The 17,355-nt window shown below is 31.9% G+C and overlaps 1 protein-coding gene across 2 annotated transcripts; it reads right to left on the bottom strand.

The window, feature by feature from the left end:
* Window positions 1–8,147: 8,147 nt before the first annotated feature.
* On the bottom strand, window positions 8,148–16,539 carry LOC118043137 (uncharacterized). 2 transcript variants are annotated; one of them, XR_004686581.2, is made up of 16 exons: window positions 16,382–16,539; window positions 15,323–16,012; window positions 14,932–15,244; window positions 14,664–14,810; window positions 14,470–14,558; window positions 14,274–14,366; window positions 13,764–13,890; window positions 13,017–13,081; window positions 12,761–12,935; window positions 11,988–12,170; window positions 11,837–11,884; window positions 10,780–10,926; window positions 10,541–10,623; window positions 9,517–9,632; window positions 8,943–9,189; window positions 8,148–8,735 (listed from the first exon to the last, which is right to left on the bottom strand). XR_004686581.2 is itself a non-coding variant. In XM_035050995.2 (15 exons), exons 2-15 carry the CDS (start codon window positions 15,928–15,930, stop codon window positions 9,107–9,109), a joined length of 2,277 nt encoding a protein of 758 aa, XP_034906886.1. In that variant the 5' UTR covers window positions 15,931–16,012; window positions 16,382–16,539; the 3' UTR covers window positions 8,813–9,106. The 2 variants fall into 2 exon arrangements, 1 of the variants encoding a protein (XP_034906886.1); XM_035050995.2 differs by lacking the exon at window positions 8,148–8,735 and having other exon boundaries at window positions 8,813–9,189.
* Between the last annotated feature and the right edge of the window lie 816 nt (window positions 16,540–17,355).

Here is a 17,355-nt window from a genome sequence, read left to right as displayed (position 1 = left end):
GGAGGGTTCAAGGCGCCTTGCCTAATTTCCCTTCCACGTTAATAGCAGCCATTTCAGGTTAACCTGATAAATAAAAATATGAGATTATACAATTTAACAGGTTTAAAAATAACTTAAATAATAAATAAAAATATAGTTTAATTAAAAAAAATTAAGACAATATTTTAAAAAAAATATTAAAATGATAATAAGATCATAAAACAACCCGAGTCTACTCGAGTTAATTCTTAAAACCCATGATGTAGATCGTGAGACTAGAATAATTTCATAGAAAACAAATCAAAACAAATAACAATGCATAATTTATAATCAATTAAATATTAAATGATAAAACTAAAAAAATTAGATATAAAAAAATCGAGTCAGTTGGGTCAATCCGTTAAATGAGTTGTAAGATTGAAATAACCATGAAAAAAACAAACCACGGTAAGTTATGAAGTTCGATTTCCAATAAATCAAGATTGATGAAATTAAATAAAAAAAAACATTATTTAAATGAATTTTTTAAATGAATTAAGAAGAGGAGATTTGTTTTTATTTTTTTTGTTTTTTAAACTAAAACAAGATATATCAGCTACTGCATACGAAACAAAACAAATCTAATAAACTTTTAAAAGTATTTTTCAAAAAGTAATGTATGTTTGTATAAATTTTTTTGTTAAAAAAAACACGGGTTTGACTAAAAATGAGTGATTTGTTTAGCATTGCAATACAATATATTTTTTAAATGTATATTTTACTTTATAATATATTAACATAATTTTTTATATGTTTTTTATTTTAGATATTGATATATTAAAACTATAAAAAAATATTAATTTAATACTTTAAAAAAAATATCTAAAATCAGCATCAACCCCGCTCTCGAGCATTAGTGCTGCTGTACAATCGTGCTAGCGACCATTGACAGCCAGCCGGTGCAGTTTTGTGGGCCGGCTCTGTTCCTCTTTCCTCTTTGCTCTTTCCTCTTTCTTTTTTCTCCCCGTTGATGATGAGAGCTGAGAGCTAACATGCCTCAACTCTCGATTCAAGTGAGATTTTTCCCCTTTCATGCATCGCTCGCTCATGATTGCTTACTGATGATCCAGCTACGCTTTGAAGGTGTCAGGTGAAATTTCTTTCTGCTACAGTTCTTTTTCTCCATGATGATGGCTTTCTTAAATTTAACAACTATATTCTTATCTAATTCGCCAGTTGTTATCAGTTGAATGATTAATCACAGCTGCCCTCCGGTGGAATCTCCGTGCCTTTTTCTTATAAAAATAAAAAGCACCTTCCCGGGTCAATTTTTTTCTTTTCAGATTACGATTTCATTTGACCTGAGAGGTTTATGAGATTTTGTTGTTTTTTAAAATGTTTTTTATTTTAAAATATATTAAAATATTAAAAATTTATTAATTTAAAATAAAAATAATAATTTATAAAATACAAAAATAAACTATCGATAGAGATGCAAGACTCGCTGTGGATTGATTTTTTAGCACAAACAACCAGAGTTCCCTGTGCATCTCATTACCAGTAATTAGTATTAACATTACCAAAAACAGTAAAGGGTGTGGCTATATCTATGCAGCCACACTCTCAAAACACGTTCAGTCATTGTTTTTTTTTTTAGTGTTTTTTTTTTTAATTTTAATTTTTAATAACTTAATTTTATTTTTTTTATCTTTTAATATTGAATTATTTTTAAAAATTACACTTCATAATTTTTCTTTGATTAGGTTATATACTAATCTTAAAAATTTAATTTTTTTTCCTGATTTTAACCTTCGACGTAAATCTTTTGCAATAAAAGCTTTATAATTTTCTTGATTTGTTTTATACGAATCTATACACATCTCCTTACTCGAGTTAACTCAAGTTGATCCTTGTTTTTTTTTTTTTACTTTTATAATCAATTTTTTTTATATATTTTTTACTTTTTAACATTGAATTTGGGCTTCATATATTTTTTTTATCTATTTTTTATAAAATTATTCTAATTTCGTAATTTAAATTACAAGCTTGATAAATTGACTTGAATCAATTCTATTTATTTTTTAGATTAATTTTTAATTATTTTTTTTTTTAATCAGACTTAATATGTTTTCTTTATGTTACACCCTTATCATCTATCAAACCTTAACATCACCAAGGCATTAAAGGGTGTGGCTATATATCTATGCAGGGACACCCACAAAACACTATTAGTCACAGTAGTATTTTGTATTTTTTGTTGTTGCTCTTTACATTTATTTTTTTTTAATTTTATACTTTAGCAACTCAATTTTATTTTATTTTTAATTATTTTTTAATATTAAATTGTTTCAGGAGTTATACTTTGTAATTTTTTTATTAGGTTATATATCAATCTCGTTAATTTAGTTTTTTTTTTATTGATTTCAATTCTCAGCGTTAAATTTACTAGGAGTGAAACTTCATAATTTTTTAAAATTTGCTTTTTAGGAATTTATGCATATCCTGTTATCCAAGTTAGCTCGAGTTGATATAAGTTAATTTTTTCCGTTGCCTTGTGTGTGTGTGTGTTATTTAGGTTGGTCGGGATCCAGGCAGGGTTATCGTGATATTATGACTTGAGTCGCGGGGTTGGCATACTGTCTTGAGTCAGCTTTATTTATTTTTTTGGGTCATTTTTAACTGGGTTTCTAATTTTTTTTTCAATTTTTTATAGGGATATTTCGATCTCATGATCCAAAACATAGGTTTGATATGTTGACTTGGTTTATTTTTTAGATTTTTTTAATTGAATATTTTTTTTCAATTTCTCCCTCCAGCAACTCGGTCTTCCTTTTCTTTTTTAAAAAATGCATCCTTCAATGCTATGTTGTTTGGGAATTTGGTTTTGTTTTGTTTTGTTTTCTTACAATTTTCTTTGCATTGAGCTATCCTGATTTCATGATTTTTTTTTTTTTGTATTTTTTTCAATTTCATCATTCAGTATTGAGCCTGTTTGTAATTTTTTATTATTATTTTCTTTCCACGTGGTTATCCTGGTCTCATGATCTGAATTGCAAGTTTGACAAGTTAATATGAATAATTTTTTCTATTCTTTTTTTTAATTTAATATATATATATTTTAATTTCATCATTTAACATTGACTTAATTGTAAATTAATTGGTTTTTATAAATTATTTTCTATAGAATTATCATGATTTCGTGATTTAAGTCACGTATTTATCATGTTAACTCGGGTCGATCTAGTATGATACTCTTTTAATTTTTTTTTTTAATCATTCAACATATTATCATATAAGTAATTTAAAAATAACATCTATAATATTTTTTTTACGAGTTCATGATTAAAAATTTGTTTCACTAGAAGATACGTTAGTAATGCTGAAATATATATTTTTAAATAAAAATTAATTCTAATATGGAGCAACACAGGCCAGCAATATTACTAACTGTTGTATTTGAATTTTATTAAAACCCCGTGAATGTTTATAGGTTATCGAGTATACTTTTTATGGAGTATAATTTTTTTAAAAAAATTATTATTATTTTTTGTTAGCTGGGCATGTTAAGATCTTTTTTTAATAATTTTCAAATTGATAGCAACAAAGCGGTGGCAGCGAGGGAGACGCGATAGTGGTAGAAAAATTAACTTTAATGACGACAGCAGTCATTGAATGATGGTTGCTGTGGTAGCAACCACAATTGAGCGGTGTTTTAGAACATGTTTAGAATTATAATAATATTTGTAGTTATAATTTAAAAAAATATATTTTATAAAAAATATTTTTAATTGGGGTTTGCTTGGTATTTATATATGTTATGTTAAATTCGTTGTTAAAATTAAAATTAAATAAAAAATAATTTAACATGTTTGATTAAGAATACTTTTTAAATTGAAGTTATAAAATAATTATATATATATATATATTAATATTAATGGTTTTTAATTTAAACATTATAAATTTAACCACTGCTGTCACATCATAAAATAAAAAATATTTTATATAAAATATTATTTATTATTTTATTAAATTATCTATAATTCCATTACGCATACAATCCATTCGACAATGACTACAGTTTTCATGGTTCTCCAAACATGCAACAACATCATGTATAAAATTGGGACTAAAATCGAATTCTGCAAATATTATATCATCTGCGATCTCCTTCTAATTTACATAGTATCATTGAATAATGTTAAAACACTAATTTTTTTTAATAAAACACAATTAAAAATAAAAAAAATTATTTATTTTACTAGGTCGGACTCGGTCCAGTGCATTTAAGTATGGGTTGGACTCGGTCTGGCCATAAACAGCGAAGAGTGGAGTAATTCACTCTTGTTGTTTAAGTGGAGACATGGGAACAAGGAGAAGTAGCTTGAAGCTGCTTTGGGTTACCTTGTATTTTAAACGTAAATTAAAATGCGTTTAGTAATTAACAAAACGGTTTGTTTGTGTGGTCCACATAAATAAACACTCTTTTAGAAAGTGTTTTAACATGTTTTTTATTTAAATTTATTTTTTATTTTTTAATAATCTTAAATTGTTTTTAATATATTAGTATAAAAATTAAAATTTTAAAAATAAAAAATATTTTAATACTTAAAAAAATAACTATCATTATAATACCATCAATAATAGCAACGATAACGGCAACGGAAAGGGGATACTGTCATGGTGGTGGCGTTACTAAAAGTTTTATCGGCAGTGGAGACAACTGAGGTACTAGTGGGCGACATAGATTGTGTTTCCCATGGTAGTTGTAAATTGTAACGATGCAGTGGTGATTACGACAATAATTATTGTTGTCTAATTTTAAGGATGGAAAGGTGATTTCATTTAGATCCACTTTTTTTTTTTTTTTAAATATATTATAGATTTTTTTTTTAGATAAAATACCGCTTATTTGTTTTTTTTAAATGATAAAAATAATGTTAAAAGTTTTTCAAGTTTGGAAACTGTCAACCACATATTCTTACCTCGTATAATTTCCAAGCATTATTATTATTATTTTGATTAATATAAATATATAGATCAGTTTATGCATATCTTGATTAATATCATGTACTCTAAAATTAATAATTATATAAATTTTTAATAACTCTGAAATTTATAAAAATCTTACAGTTACATATAGAAAACAAATCCAAAATTTGACCAGCTAAGCTACACCCTTTAAGGTTAATTTCCAATCATTATTATCTTGCATCCTCGGTTATATATTAACAGTAGTGTAATTATTATCCAACACAATCTTTTTATTTATTCATTATATATACATATATAATTATGGAAATCTTACATTGTTATATATTATTTACGACATGAAACACATGAAACACGGGAACAAGTTAATCCTCATAGGAGTTTTAAATTGAAATAAATACGAGTATAGAATTGTATGAAATTAACATGACATTTAAATTTGAAAAAAACAATGTCATTTTTTTATTAATTATCTACCAAAAATCTTACTATAAGTTTAAGACGTGCTACAGCAAGCTCAAGCATAAATTTTTAAATTTTTTACCATCCTGGTTCATTACCGAACAATTTGATTGTTCTGTTTGGACAACAATTGGAGGACAGGCAAGCTTAGAGCTTTATATCCAAGGAGACGCCAATGGTATAGTTTTGGGAGTCAGTTTGAACTTGTTTTTTTTAATAGAAATTTAATTTATTTATTTTTAAATAATTTCTTTAATATTTTAAAATTTTTTTATGTGCTGATATCAAAAATAAATGTTTAAAAATAAAAAATAACATTTTAATATTTTTCCAAGTAATTGTTACCATACATTTAAATATTATCATTAAAAAAAAATCATTGTTTTTGCAGTCCAAGATCACTGATAAATAGCCTAGGAGGTGTATGGATTTAGAGCCCAGCAACTCGGCCCGGTAAAGAAATATCCGATATTGTTTTGAGAACATATAAAAAATGGTACCAGAGGACATAAAAACCGAGGTGTTTTTTTTTATAAAAAACATTTCGACAGAGATTGGACGTGTCAAAAGAAATGAAGAAAGACCTAAAGACAAATTAAAGTAGTATATTGATTTTATAATGAAAGAAATTTAACAGAGAAATACTAGATTTTCTTGAAACATAACGTTAGAAATTCTCAAAACATTATATTTTAAGTACACTACTGGAAGTAGAAGCAACAAGTTTGGGTGTAGCACAACGATCTTGAACCCTTCAGGAAGCTCTCTGGGGCAATGGCAATGGCAATTGCCTGAATTCAGCTGTTTATTTGATTGGTTCTTACAAGTCGATTGTCGACTCGCAATCAACATTCAAAAGGCGATACAGAAACCAGGAGTTGTTTTTGTAGTGCGAAGCTAGGCTAAGTTCTTTGAAAGAAGCGCTTCTTCGAAGCTGCTATCAAATATTTAACTGGATTCAACGAACATGTCAAGTTCGAATCTTTTATAAAAAAAAAAAAGAAAAAGAAAAAAAAGAGGAGGGGACAAAGGAAGCCACATAATGCCCGGTAGGTTACATGTCAAGGCTTTTTAGATACTGTAATTCACCATTATACTCGGGTTGGATTAGGCAAAACTTCAAAACCTGTGTGTTTTTGTGTTTTAAAATGATTTATTTTAAATTAAATGATTCTTTTAGTTTTTTTTATTTTAAATAATTTTTTTGATATTTTTAAATTATTTTAATGTGTTGATATTAAAAATATTTTTTTTAAAAATAAAAAATATTATTTTAAAATATTTTTAATTAAAAGATACTCTAAAAAATAATTATTAAGTTAAGTGAGTGTTTCAAGTTTAGCTAAAAATTATTGGTGGCCCCATGCTCCTTACTTTTGGTTAAACGAACCCTCTGTAATATAATCGATAAAAAATGAGCCATTTACCAACTAAAGACGATTTTAAATCTTACCCTGGACTTCTTTTAAATGGATATAAGTGTTGTTAGTTGTGCCTAAATTAAGGAGTAGTTTGGTAACGTGGTTGCGGGTAAGATTCACCTGTAACTACACATATTTTTATTTTATAAGAAAAAAAAATGCTTTCCACTAGTAGAATCCATTAAAATTAAAATGAAACGAAGGTTTTGGAATGCTGCTCCTGAAAGAAGAAAGCTGTAACAGTGGAGCCATGTTTCACTGTACATTGCGAGTGAATTTTAATTTACTCGCACTGTTTACTAAATCAGTTTTTTTCTAATTATTATTTTGAAAAACCAGAAAAAGTTTAGTTTTTTTTTTCCTGAAAAACCAATGCAGTTAAGTAATTTCACTCGCACTATTCATGTGAACATGAACAATATTTTTTTTTGTTTTTTTAAAAAATTAGTTTAAGGTGAATTAAATTTACTCGCATTGAAATCTCAATTTTATTTCTAATAATATTTTACCTAATTTTATTGCATGCTCAAAAAATCATGAAAACTGTAGTTTTTGTCGAATGAATTTTGTACGTAATGAAATTGTTTTTTTTTTTAAAAAAATTGAGTTTTAGTTGAAAAACTAGTATTTAATATTATTTAATAACACTACATAAATTAAAAGGATATAACATGATGACGTAGCATTTATAAAATTTGATCGCAATTCCAATTATGTTCTTGCTGGGTCTGACCCAGTTAAAAAAAATTCAGTTTTTATTTTTATTTTAATTGTTTTATTCAAAAAATTAGAAGGAGATCGCTTGACGACATAACAAAAAATTCAGTTTTTGGTGTTGCGTGCTTAAGAAACCATGAAATATATAATTATTGTTGGATAGATTTCGTATGTGATGACATTGCATATAGTTTAATGGAATAATAAAAAAACATTTGATATCAATATTATTTATTTTATGATGTAATAATAGTATTTAAATCTACAATATTTAAATTAAAAATATTTTTTAATTATTTTATAACCTCGATTTGAAAAATATTTTTTTAACCAAACACATTAAACTACTTTTTGTTCAACCTCAATTCCAACTACAGTTTTAACCAAACATATATTTTTTCAAACCAACCTCAACTAAAATTACTTTTTATAAAACAATCTTTTTTAAAACCACACCACAATAGCAACCGCAATACCAAACACTCTAAATAGCGAGGAATCATGCCGATTGTACAAGTCTGTTTTCAAATAGATGACAAATATAAAATAATTTGAAAGATTAAACTTGTTCATTATAAAAAAAATATAAAAATCAATATATATCCAAAAAGAAAGCTTGTCCTTTATAATAAAATTAAAATTATAAATCACAAAGTATTTTTTTTTCTTTTCAATATATATTTAATTTTATTACAATACTTTCAATTTACACTTAGTTTTCGTGATAAAAGTAACCAAAATTAGTTTTGATTTATATTTTCATGGGAGGAGTCAATACACTTGTGGACTGGGTATGCACGTGACATTTTTCACGCTTGACGCTCATGATGTCTGATATCCTGGGGTGAAGCAACGAGTGTACCCATGGCCTGTTTCGAGTTCCAAGCAGCATTACAGATTTGATCCCCTACATAACGAAATGGCACACAGAATTTGATGGGTTTTGGCACATGAAACCGTGGAACAGGACGACCCGAGTTCCCGGCGATCAGCATTAGCTGGAAGTAGCTCCCAAGTAGCTTGACTGGACAGGCAGGTAAGCAAGACAATAACTAGTCGGGTCAACGGCCGGTGGTATTTAGGAAGGCAGTTTGGTGGCTTTGGTACTATCCTTACCCTTGCAAGGGGGTGTTTAATCTCCGGGATTTACTCTTTAGCAGCCAGCCGTGCAAGGGAGATTAATTCTAGCTGTTAAAAAACCCACGTAAAAAGGCATTAGGATGTCATCAACAGACAACAATGCTACCATTATTAGACTACGATGCTAAACAAGGTCATGATTGTATTAATTTGTCCACTCATATTTGGTTTTCTTTTACAGATGCCATTTTGAAGAGGATCCGATATATGCATTTCAGTACCTTCTGTTGACAAAGAATCTTTCATTTTCCTTACCTTCCCCATTTTTTCCCCATTGCTTTCAAGTTTCATGGATACCGATGCAGGTGCCATCCTCAGTGTCTAGTCAACGGAATACATGGCCCAACAGGACAGCTACTCAACCGAAAAGATGGAAGTCGGCAGGAAAAAAAGAAAAGAAAATTTTGGGTACATTTTTTCTATGATTTTCCTTTCTCCATTTCATCAGCATCTTCCATTTCACTGCCTAGTCTGACAATATCTTCCACAAGGATCTTTCCTTCTGTTGCAAGGAAATACAGTAAATAGTAAATTATACTCTGGAGGTTAAAACAAAAGGATGAAGAATAATGTAAAGCATATATCTATATATAATAAACTGAGGGGTGTTGTCGCAACCTTTTTACTACGAGAACATAAAAAACTTTCCATCTACATAGTATGTTGCATACAAAAACAATCCTCAGGAAACAAAACCAAAATTGCATATTTATGTGATTGGTAGATAACACCACAACAGAATTATATTATAGCGGTAGTTTAAACATTATTCATCTAGTGAAGGTGATAGTGAGAGATCTGACAGGAAAAGATGGAATTCATCACTAACCTGTATCTTTGGAAAGATTGCTTATGAGTTCTTGGATGCCCTCCTTTCCCAAGTGGTCCTTGAGGTACATAGCAGCAGAGGCAACCTCCTCAGGAGTCACTTTACCGTCATAATCCCTGACATCAAAATGAAAGGTTTACTGGGGTAATTCTTAAAAACCACTTCAGAGTTCAAACCAAAATTCTTGAGTCTAGGGCACCTTCATTTTTTTTTTAGCTTGCAATGGAAAACTGTGAGTTTTAACGCAAGCAAACAACTTATAATTGAACGAGGCATGTAAATAGTAATCATCTTGCAGGGACAAAGATCAGCAGCATTTCCTAACACTGGCTGAGACACCAGCAAATTCAGATTATATATACATAAATGTGAAACATCGAATAAAATCAATTGCTATGAAACCAGCAATAATGTTCCAAGCGTAAAGCATTATCCTCTACTTGACTACTTCATCTGTTTGAAAACCCTAAGATCTCCAAATCGAGCCATTAATTTGCCAGATTGATTCCAAACTATACATGCTGTTTGCTCCTGTATCATCTTGCACAGCCTAAGTCATCGAGACAATCTTCACATATGAGCAACTAAATACAAACAAGTAGTGCCAAATTGTGAACCTGTCTTCTAAGGTAGAAAAATATTTTGATTTCATATGGTTTTGTTTACCACCTAGGATATCAAAAAGACAAATATGCCTCTTTTCTTTGGGGGGGTGGGGTGGGGGGGGGATGCATTGAGACATGGGAGCCAGATAGATGATCCAATTGGTCTATAAATTTCTGTGAGATGAGATTTCACAATGAACTTTTAACTGATTTACGTTATTCAGATGACTTTGTAAGATGCAGTGCGATGTACATCACTAGACTCATGTTTTTGGACAGCTACAAGCACGGATATCAAGCTGATTTTCAGAAAAACTTCTTCAGGAGTAGCCTGAAGAAATTTCCATGTGCAGTTCCAGAGTGTGTTCGACATAAAACCACCACAATCCCCACAATTTTGAAAACAGAAATATGCAAACCTATCAAGCAGGCGCCATCTATCTCCAATTTTAGCATCAACATCGTCAATTTCTTTTTCCAGCTTTTGGAGCATGGCATCTACCTGAAATTTGCACACATCACAGCAACATCCTCAGTTACATTCCAGTTCAGAGCTTCAAATAGTATGCATTGGTATTCTATAAGAAAAAGACTTGAAAGTAAATTTAAAAAATGCACAATGAAGCTAACAAAGAAAAAAATTCTTCAAAAAACTTACTCTATCGATCAGGGCTGAAGAAACTTTGCCAGAGATATCTGTTCCGGCAGCATGATCACTCTCCTCTCTGGCAGCTTTGTATGCCTTCTTAGTTTCTTCCTCGCCTTCTGTACCTTCTTTGTCCACCATATTGTTATACAAGTCTATCTGGAATGACATTACAAATGAGTGAGGTGCAGGAAATGCAGCTTAGCAAAGCTCAAATCTACGGACTCCAACTGCGAAGCTATTTAAGTGAGAATGGCCTAGATGATAATTGAGTTATCAAAGTTTCCTTAAAGGTCAGGACATTCTCTTGCTTAACGTATATGAATTCCTGTATAAGCGAAGGACAGCTCTATTAAAACTCTATCAACACCAAATATAGTATTTACCTCCAACAAGAATGATTACAAAGAAATTTACCCTCAGCAGACAGCTTTCAGCAAGACCATCAATCAACAGAAGAGCAAAAATAGTAAGAAAAAGACCAATTCTTTGATAGCATTACCAGTTTAATCTCCCAGGAACAAGCATCATATTCCAAAGAGGAACTGGTGCAGTATATTTCCTGTCTAATTCAAATGGATAGGGGTTCACTGCCAGGGCATCTAGGAGGTTTGAACCATACCCGAACAAATTCTTACAGGATTCAGAACATATAAATTAAATGTGCAGATGAAGTCAGAAACATAAAGATGAATCTCATACAGAACAAATTATCATGGTTCATAACATATAAACTAAATGAGCAGATAGTGCCAGAAACAAAAAAGATTCATGTCACATGGAACAACAGACATTACAAAGCATTCATACAGCCTAACAGTGAAAAAATGGCAAGAAAGCTCAAGGGCGATCTTGAACCGGGCTGTCAACGGTGGATCTTGTATGACTTAAATTCATGAGGTTCAAAATGAAAAAAAACAAGAACATGGAAATTCCACCATTTCTTAGAAAGTCATGTAACAGCAAGATTGTTAAAAGAAGAAACAGAAAAGAGTGATGTCATCCCCTGATATGCCCTCAAAATTAGATGTATAGGATCACAAATCAGAAACAATTTGGTTGTTCCTACCTCCTTTTTGACAAGCCGCAGGAACTCTTCTCGCTCCCTGCTTACAGACTGGAATAGGTAGCAGTGAATAAAGTGGGTTAAGTAGATGACATAACCTATAAAATCATAACAGAAAAATGTGTAGCGGATAACAAATGTTACTGGTCCTTACAGATGCAGAAGCTAAAACAGCCAATGCCCGACTAAGCTCACAAAGCTGCTCATGTTTCTCCAATGTTTTTGCTTTCGCCTGTTCTTGTGCTTCTCTAGCTGTTGGAATAGTCATCTCTTCCAAAGCCACGTCCTTTTGACTACTAACAGATTCCTTCATCTTGGCCTGCTCCTCCTCCTCCTCCTGCATAATAGCTTATTTAGAACAACTAGCCAAGAAGCAAAGCATTTAAACAAAGCACAATAAATCTACCAGCATATGGCTACTATATATGCTCCACGACCAGCAAGGATGCTCAAGACAATTAAATTAGGATTATGTGTTCAGAAGAATACAATGAAGCCAAGGCCCATCGCTAGTGCAACTGTAATAGCCTTGAGCCTCACACTGAAGAGTCCATAACAGGGCAATGCCTTACCATTTAGAATTTTGTAATGAGATGTATTATTCAAATGCTGAATTTATGAATATAAGCTAAACAGACTAAGAATGGCATAGAGGACACTATACAAGCTATAGGTAGATGAAAAAAAGAAACTGGAGAAATCATGACTAAAAGAAAGCTTCAAGGAATACGTCAAAATAAAGCTAACAGGAAAATGAAATCTATTAGCACAGCACTCCCATGTGCACAAAAATGCAGCATACATATTATGAATGTATGTATAGGATTTTATTGGACTGCAACGAAACCATTAATATGCAAATGCAACTACTTTGTTGGGTTTGAGAGACAGGAAAATGCTAAAGCAAGTGGCGAACGAATAACCAACCTTGATCAGTTCTTCTTGCATTTCCAGGAACTCCAACTTTCTTCTCCTTTCTGAAACTAAATCTTCAGATGGCAAGGCTGTAACTCCAACAGTATCCACAACCTCGTCCGGAAGAGATGACAGTGTAGCCTGGACAGCTTCCTCAGGCCTCACTTTTCCAGAAACAGAGAAAGCTCTGTATAGAGTAATAAAGAAAAAAGATTAGATTGCAACCATTTTTCTTGAGAAAGGTACAAAAAATGAAGTGTTAAGTTACCTAGACAATATCAACAAAGAGGATGGAACAGAGTGATTAAGAGATAAATCCAGCCAGTCACGCAACTGCGCAGAAAGATAATTATTTACATTCCTGAACAGCATGAAGCTTTTCTCTACTTTCTATGGAGAATAGGATAAAAATTAACCGAGACCAATGGTATTTTTGTGCATGGCATTTTTGAAAACTGAGTAGTGAGATTCACTTCAGACATGCCCTGTTATTTGAGCAAATCTAGAGGAAGACTCATTGGCCTTCTTAACAGTTGGCAATTTATGCAGGTGTGTGTGTGGGGGGGTGGGGGTGAAAAGTTTATTTGGAGGAAGAGCTGAGATGAGTTGTTATTTATCGTATATACCAGAAACTTAGCTTTAGGTCACTGCATGACATCTGAGTTTTCATGGCCAGGCAGGTGAATTAAACAAAGAAGAAAGGCAATGTCAATTACCGCTAAAATAAATAGCAATTGCCTCAGTACTTATAGAAAACCTTTAATAAATAGTTATGATAAAATCTTTTCACTGTTTACAATACTAGCCTGGCTCTTTAACTGCATGGAAACTGGAAAGTGATAGTTATTTACAGCTGATACAAAAAGCATAACCGTGGTCATGGTTTCATGTAATTACCATGATAAATAGATTTTGATTCCAACCACGGGCTTTGACATTTTCTTTTCTCTTGTGTACCCTATCATTGTTTTTCTGCCATGTATGTAAGAGTTACAAATATCAAATTTAGACAAACCTGTTGCCGCATTTCATCCACAGAAAGCAATCCAAGTAAGCCCCGGTCTCTACATGCTTGACGAAGTTCAGCTTCAGAGAGGGACTCCACACCCTCAGCTTGAATCATCTTATCATCATTCTTGATCCTGCCAGATTTAACAAGCTTAAAAGGCTTTAAGCAAGAATTTAACCAATTATATAGAGATTCATGAAATTTCTTGTCCCCCTTTTTGGGAAATCGGAGTCCTCAAATAGGCAATAACTTCTCTGCAAATCTTTTAAGGATCTTAACATGTATGTCTCCATTTCATAAAGCATTAACAGTCGGATTTGATGGACATACTTCAACAATTTTTTCAAATCACTATATATAATTGGATAATTTATAAATCAATTATGAAATAAGAGTTGGCTAATAAGGAAAAAACCCAACATTCTTCACAGGTCACGCCATTAGTCTTCACTTATGAAGGTGCAGAAGAACAGAATTCCTAGAAATACCAAAAACAATTAACAAGAGATATCTTACTCTTGCAGTCTTCTCCGAAGCATATAACGTAAATATGCATCTGTTCCATATGGGCTGATACCCATATACTTGCACATGCTTACTAAACGAGGCCTGCATATAACAACCAAAATAGCACTTTGTTAAATCAAGGGTGGTCTGAAAGGAAAGGACAAGATACTTTCAGAAATACTGATGTGACAGCAGAGATGAGGACCTGCTAATGTTATCCAAAGTAAGCTCATCATTGAATAACTTGGCAAAGCCTAAAATTTCTTCATTGGAAACACGAGAACCTGTCCTAACCTGTTTGGATGGCAGAATGAAACCTAACATTAGTTTGTGATACAAGAGTAGAAACATAAAGTAGATATCATTCTCTTGCTTGGAGGAGGACAAGGAAAAAAGTACCTTGTTCATAAACTCATCTAGATCTCCTGCTGTCTGCTTTGCTTCTCCACTTCGAGAGTTCTGAACTTCTTTTGCCATTTCTTTCACGGTGTCTTGAAGAAACTTAGCGTATTCAATTCTTGCATTTAGCTTTCTTTTCAATGCCTCCTACAAATCAAGCATTTAATATGGAACTGGGGTATGAAGGTAGGAACACCAACTCTTTTCCTACAAAACCATTTGATATTGCGACCATTGAACTAACAAAGCTCAAAGAGTGTATCTCTACCTGTTCCTTCATCTTGTCCTGGAAGGTTGATGGCAACATGTTGGGAAATAGTTTTAGGAATACTGGCAGCAAAAACTCCATGAATGGAACTATGATGAAAACAGCAAAAGGAACCAGCCTAAATATGTCAGCAGTAGTACGTGTTAGTTGTTGCCTTTCCCTTCTAGAAAGGCCCTTCCCATTGGCAAGTTTCACCAATAACCTCGAGCTAATCCTGACATCAGCCCAGAGTAGTTTAGTACCCAACCAATAGTGTTGCATCGTAGACTTCAATTCATCCTTCCAATGACGAATCTTCTTAGCCCAGTCTTCCCTAAATAAAGAATAGATTGTCAATGTGTAATCATTGACTCAACTCAAACCAAAAGAAACAAGGAGTAGAATTTTTAACCTGCTCATAGCAGCAACGGCTCTCAAAGCCGGGCCAATTCCCAAAAGCTTCGCCCATACTTTCTGCATTACTGTTTTAGTGCTCTTTTGGGATTCATGAGCCTGCTTAGCCTTAGCCTTGGCTTTTACCTCGGTCAAATCTTCAACAGCCTCATCACACTCCTCCGGTGAAGCTTCCTTCACCTGTTTGGCATCCAGTTGTTCATTTCTATCACTCCCACGGCCATATTCAGGTTGACCAGCAGTTGCTGTTGACGCATAACTTACAGACTGCAAATAACACCTAATGCCCAAAGAAGAATCAAAATCTCCATTTCCAATTCCACAACCTAAACCTGAATATCTAAAAGAGTTATGCCTAAGGAACCCTGCTGCGGCTAAAACCTTCGACACCCCATCCCTGGAAACCAATGACAAACCTCTTTCATTTCTACTATCAGTACTCCCGAACGGATGATTGATAACGCATCTCGATTCTAGCAGGTCATTTGATTGAGGCGGTCCTCGCCCGTACTGGAAACTCGAAAAACCCCCCCGAATCAGGCAATTCGGTTCCCTCAGGGAATCAAAGAGGGATCGCTTTCTCCGCAAGATTGCTCTCGAAGCCATTATTATTGCAACAAATTTCAGTATCTAGCAAAGCTTTAAACAAATAGTTTCATATCCGATACACACACCTGACTTCGCCAGCCTGTAGTTCACAGTATTAATACTAATTAAACATTATAAATAGATATTAAAAAAAAACAGTAAAACCTCATCTCATGTTACCCAGATAATTAATTTCTCAAATAACATTAGCTCGAGAGATAATACAAACAAACAAACAAACCATAACGATTATTTGATGAATAAAGATAAGATTAACCATAAAATAGTAGAAACTATATAAACCTAGCAACAGCTAAATGTTTCGATTCATACAAACAATTAACACATTTAAACAAATTCTACGTGATTAACGATAACTGAATTTGATGATGGTCAGGTATTAAGCATGAAGATTTGATTTAAAATCATAGAATTAGAGAGAGGGGCAGGGAAGGAGTTTGACAGTTACCCTGGAAATCTTCAAGGAGTGAAAAAATGGAGTACAGAGAGTGTTTTTAGTTTATGGTGTGATGGAAGGTAGCTCGGGAGGGAGAGGGGAGAGCAAATTGCTGTGCCTGTACCGCCTGGGCTTGGGGCGACAAATGGAAAGATATTCGTGTATATTGCAGTGCAGATATTAGGCTTATATGAGTGGAGCCCATTTGTGTTGTATTCGTTGGATTAGTGTCATTGGCAGTTATGGGATCTTATAGATGGGTTTGAACCGTTGAATAGGGTGATTCGGAGGTGAGGAAGTAATTTACAGTTATATGCAATTATATATATATTTCTTTTAAAACTTGAGTTTATTTCTGAAATTGAAACAGAAGAAAATATAACTATTTTAAGAATTTTGTTTGGCTGACTTTAAACTTGATTATATTTTTTTTTATAAACAACTTATGATTAAAATAAATTGATTTGATTTTAAATTAGAAATTTATTTCAATAAAATAACTTAGAATAACTTTTTTCAAAGAAAGGATATGTTATAGGTTATTATTTGTATGGTAGAGGTTAAATTTTCAAACTTTTGATTAGGGATTTTAACTTTGAATTATAATTCAAAATTATTTTTTTATAAATAAATTTTAATAAAAATAAGTTAAGATCAAGTTAAGCTATGAATATTGTCATAACCCAATTTTTAACTCCTTTTATTTTTTGAAATGATAAAAATGAGAAATAAATTGAAATTTGGGTCAAGACAACATAAATTGAAAGTTTTGGGATTTAATTAAACTGGAAATTTTAGTCAATGAAATTAGGGATCCAATTCTTAATTGTCAAAGTTTAGGGCCAAGTTGAAAATAGCCATTTCCAGATATAAACGGTGCCGTTTTTTTTTTTACCACTATTGATTATCTTCGCCACTTTGTCGCCAGAGACCGTTTCAACAGGAAGTGACTCAAAATACGTCTCCTGCCCACGATCCCCATGTTG

This window comes from Populus alba, chromosome 10 (genome assembly GCF_005239225.2).
Source record: "Populus alba chromosome 10, ASM523922v2, whole genome shotgun sequence".
Lineage (NCBI taxonomy): Eukaryota > Viridiplantae > Streptophyta > Magnoliopsida > Malpighiales > Salicaceae > Populus > Populus alba.
The sequence above is the reverse complement of the archived record's forward strand: the minus strand, read 5'-3'. Positions and strand labels throughout refer to the sequence as shown.

Coding starts and splice junctions, on each gene's coding strand:
- LOC118043137 (XM_035050995.2), bottom strand. CDS start 15,930: ATGGCTTCGAGAGCAATCTTGCGGAGAAAGCGATCCCTCTTTGATTCC. Junction 13,891..14,273: donor CTTCGGAGAAGACTGCAAGA/GTAAGATATCTC, acceptor TAAATCTGGCAG/GATCAAGAATGATGATAAGA. Junction 10,624..10,779: donor CTTCAGCCCTGATCGATAGA/GTAAGTTTTTTG, acceptor TGCAAATTTCAG/GTAGATGCCATGCTCCAAAA.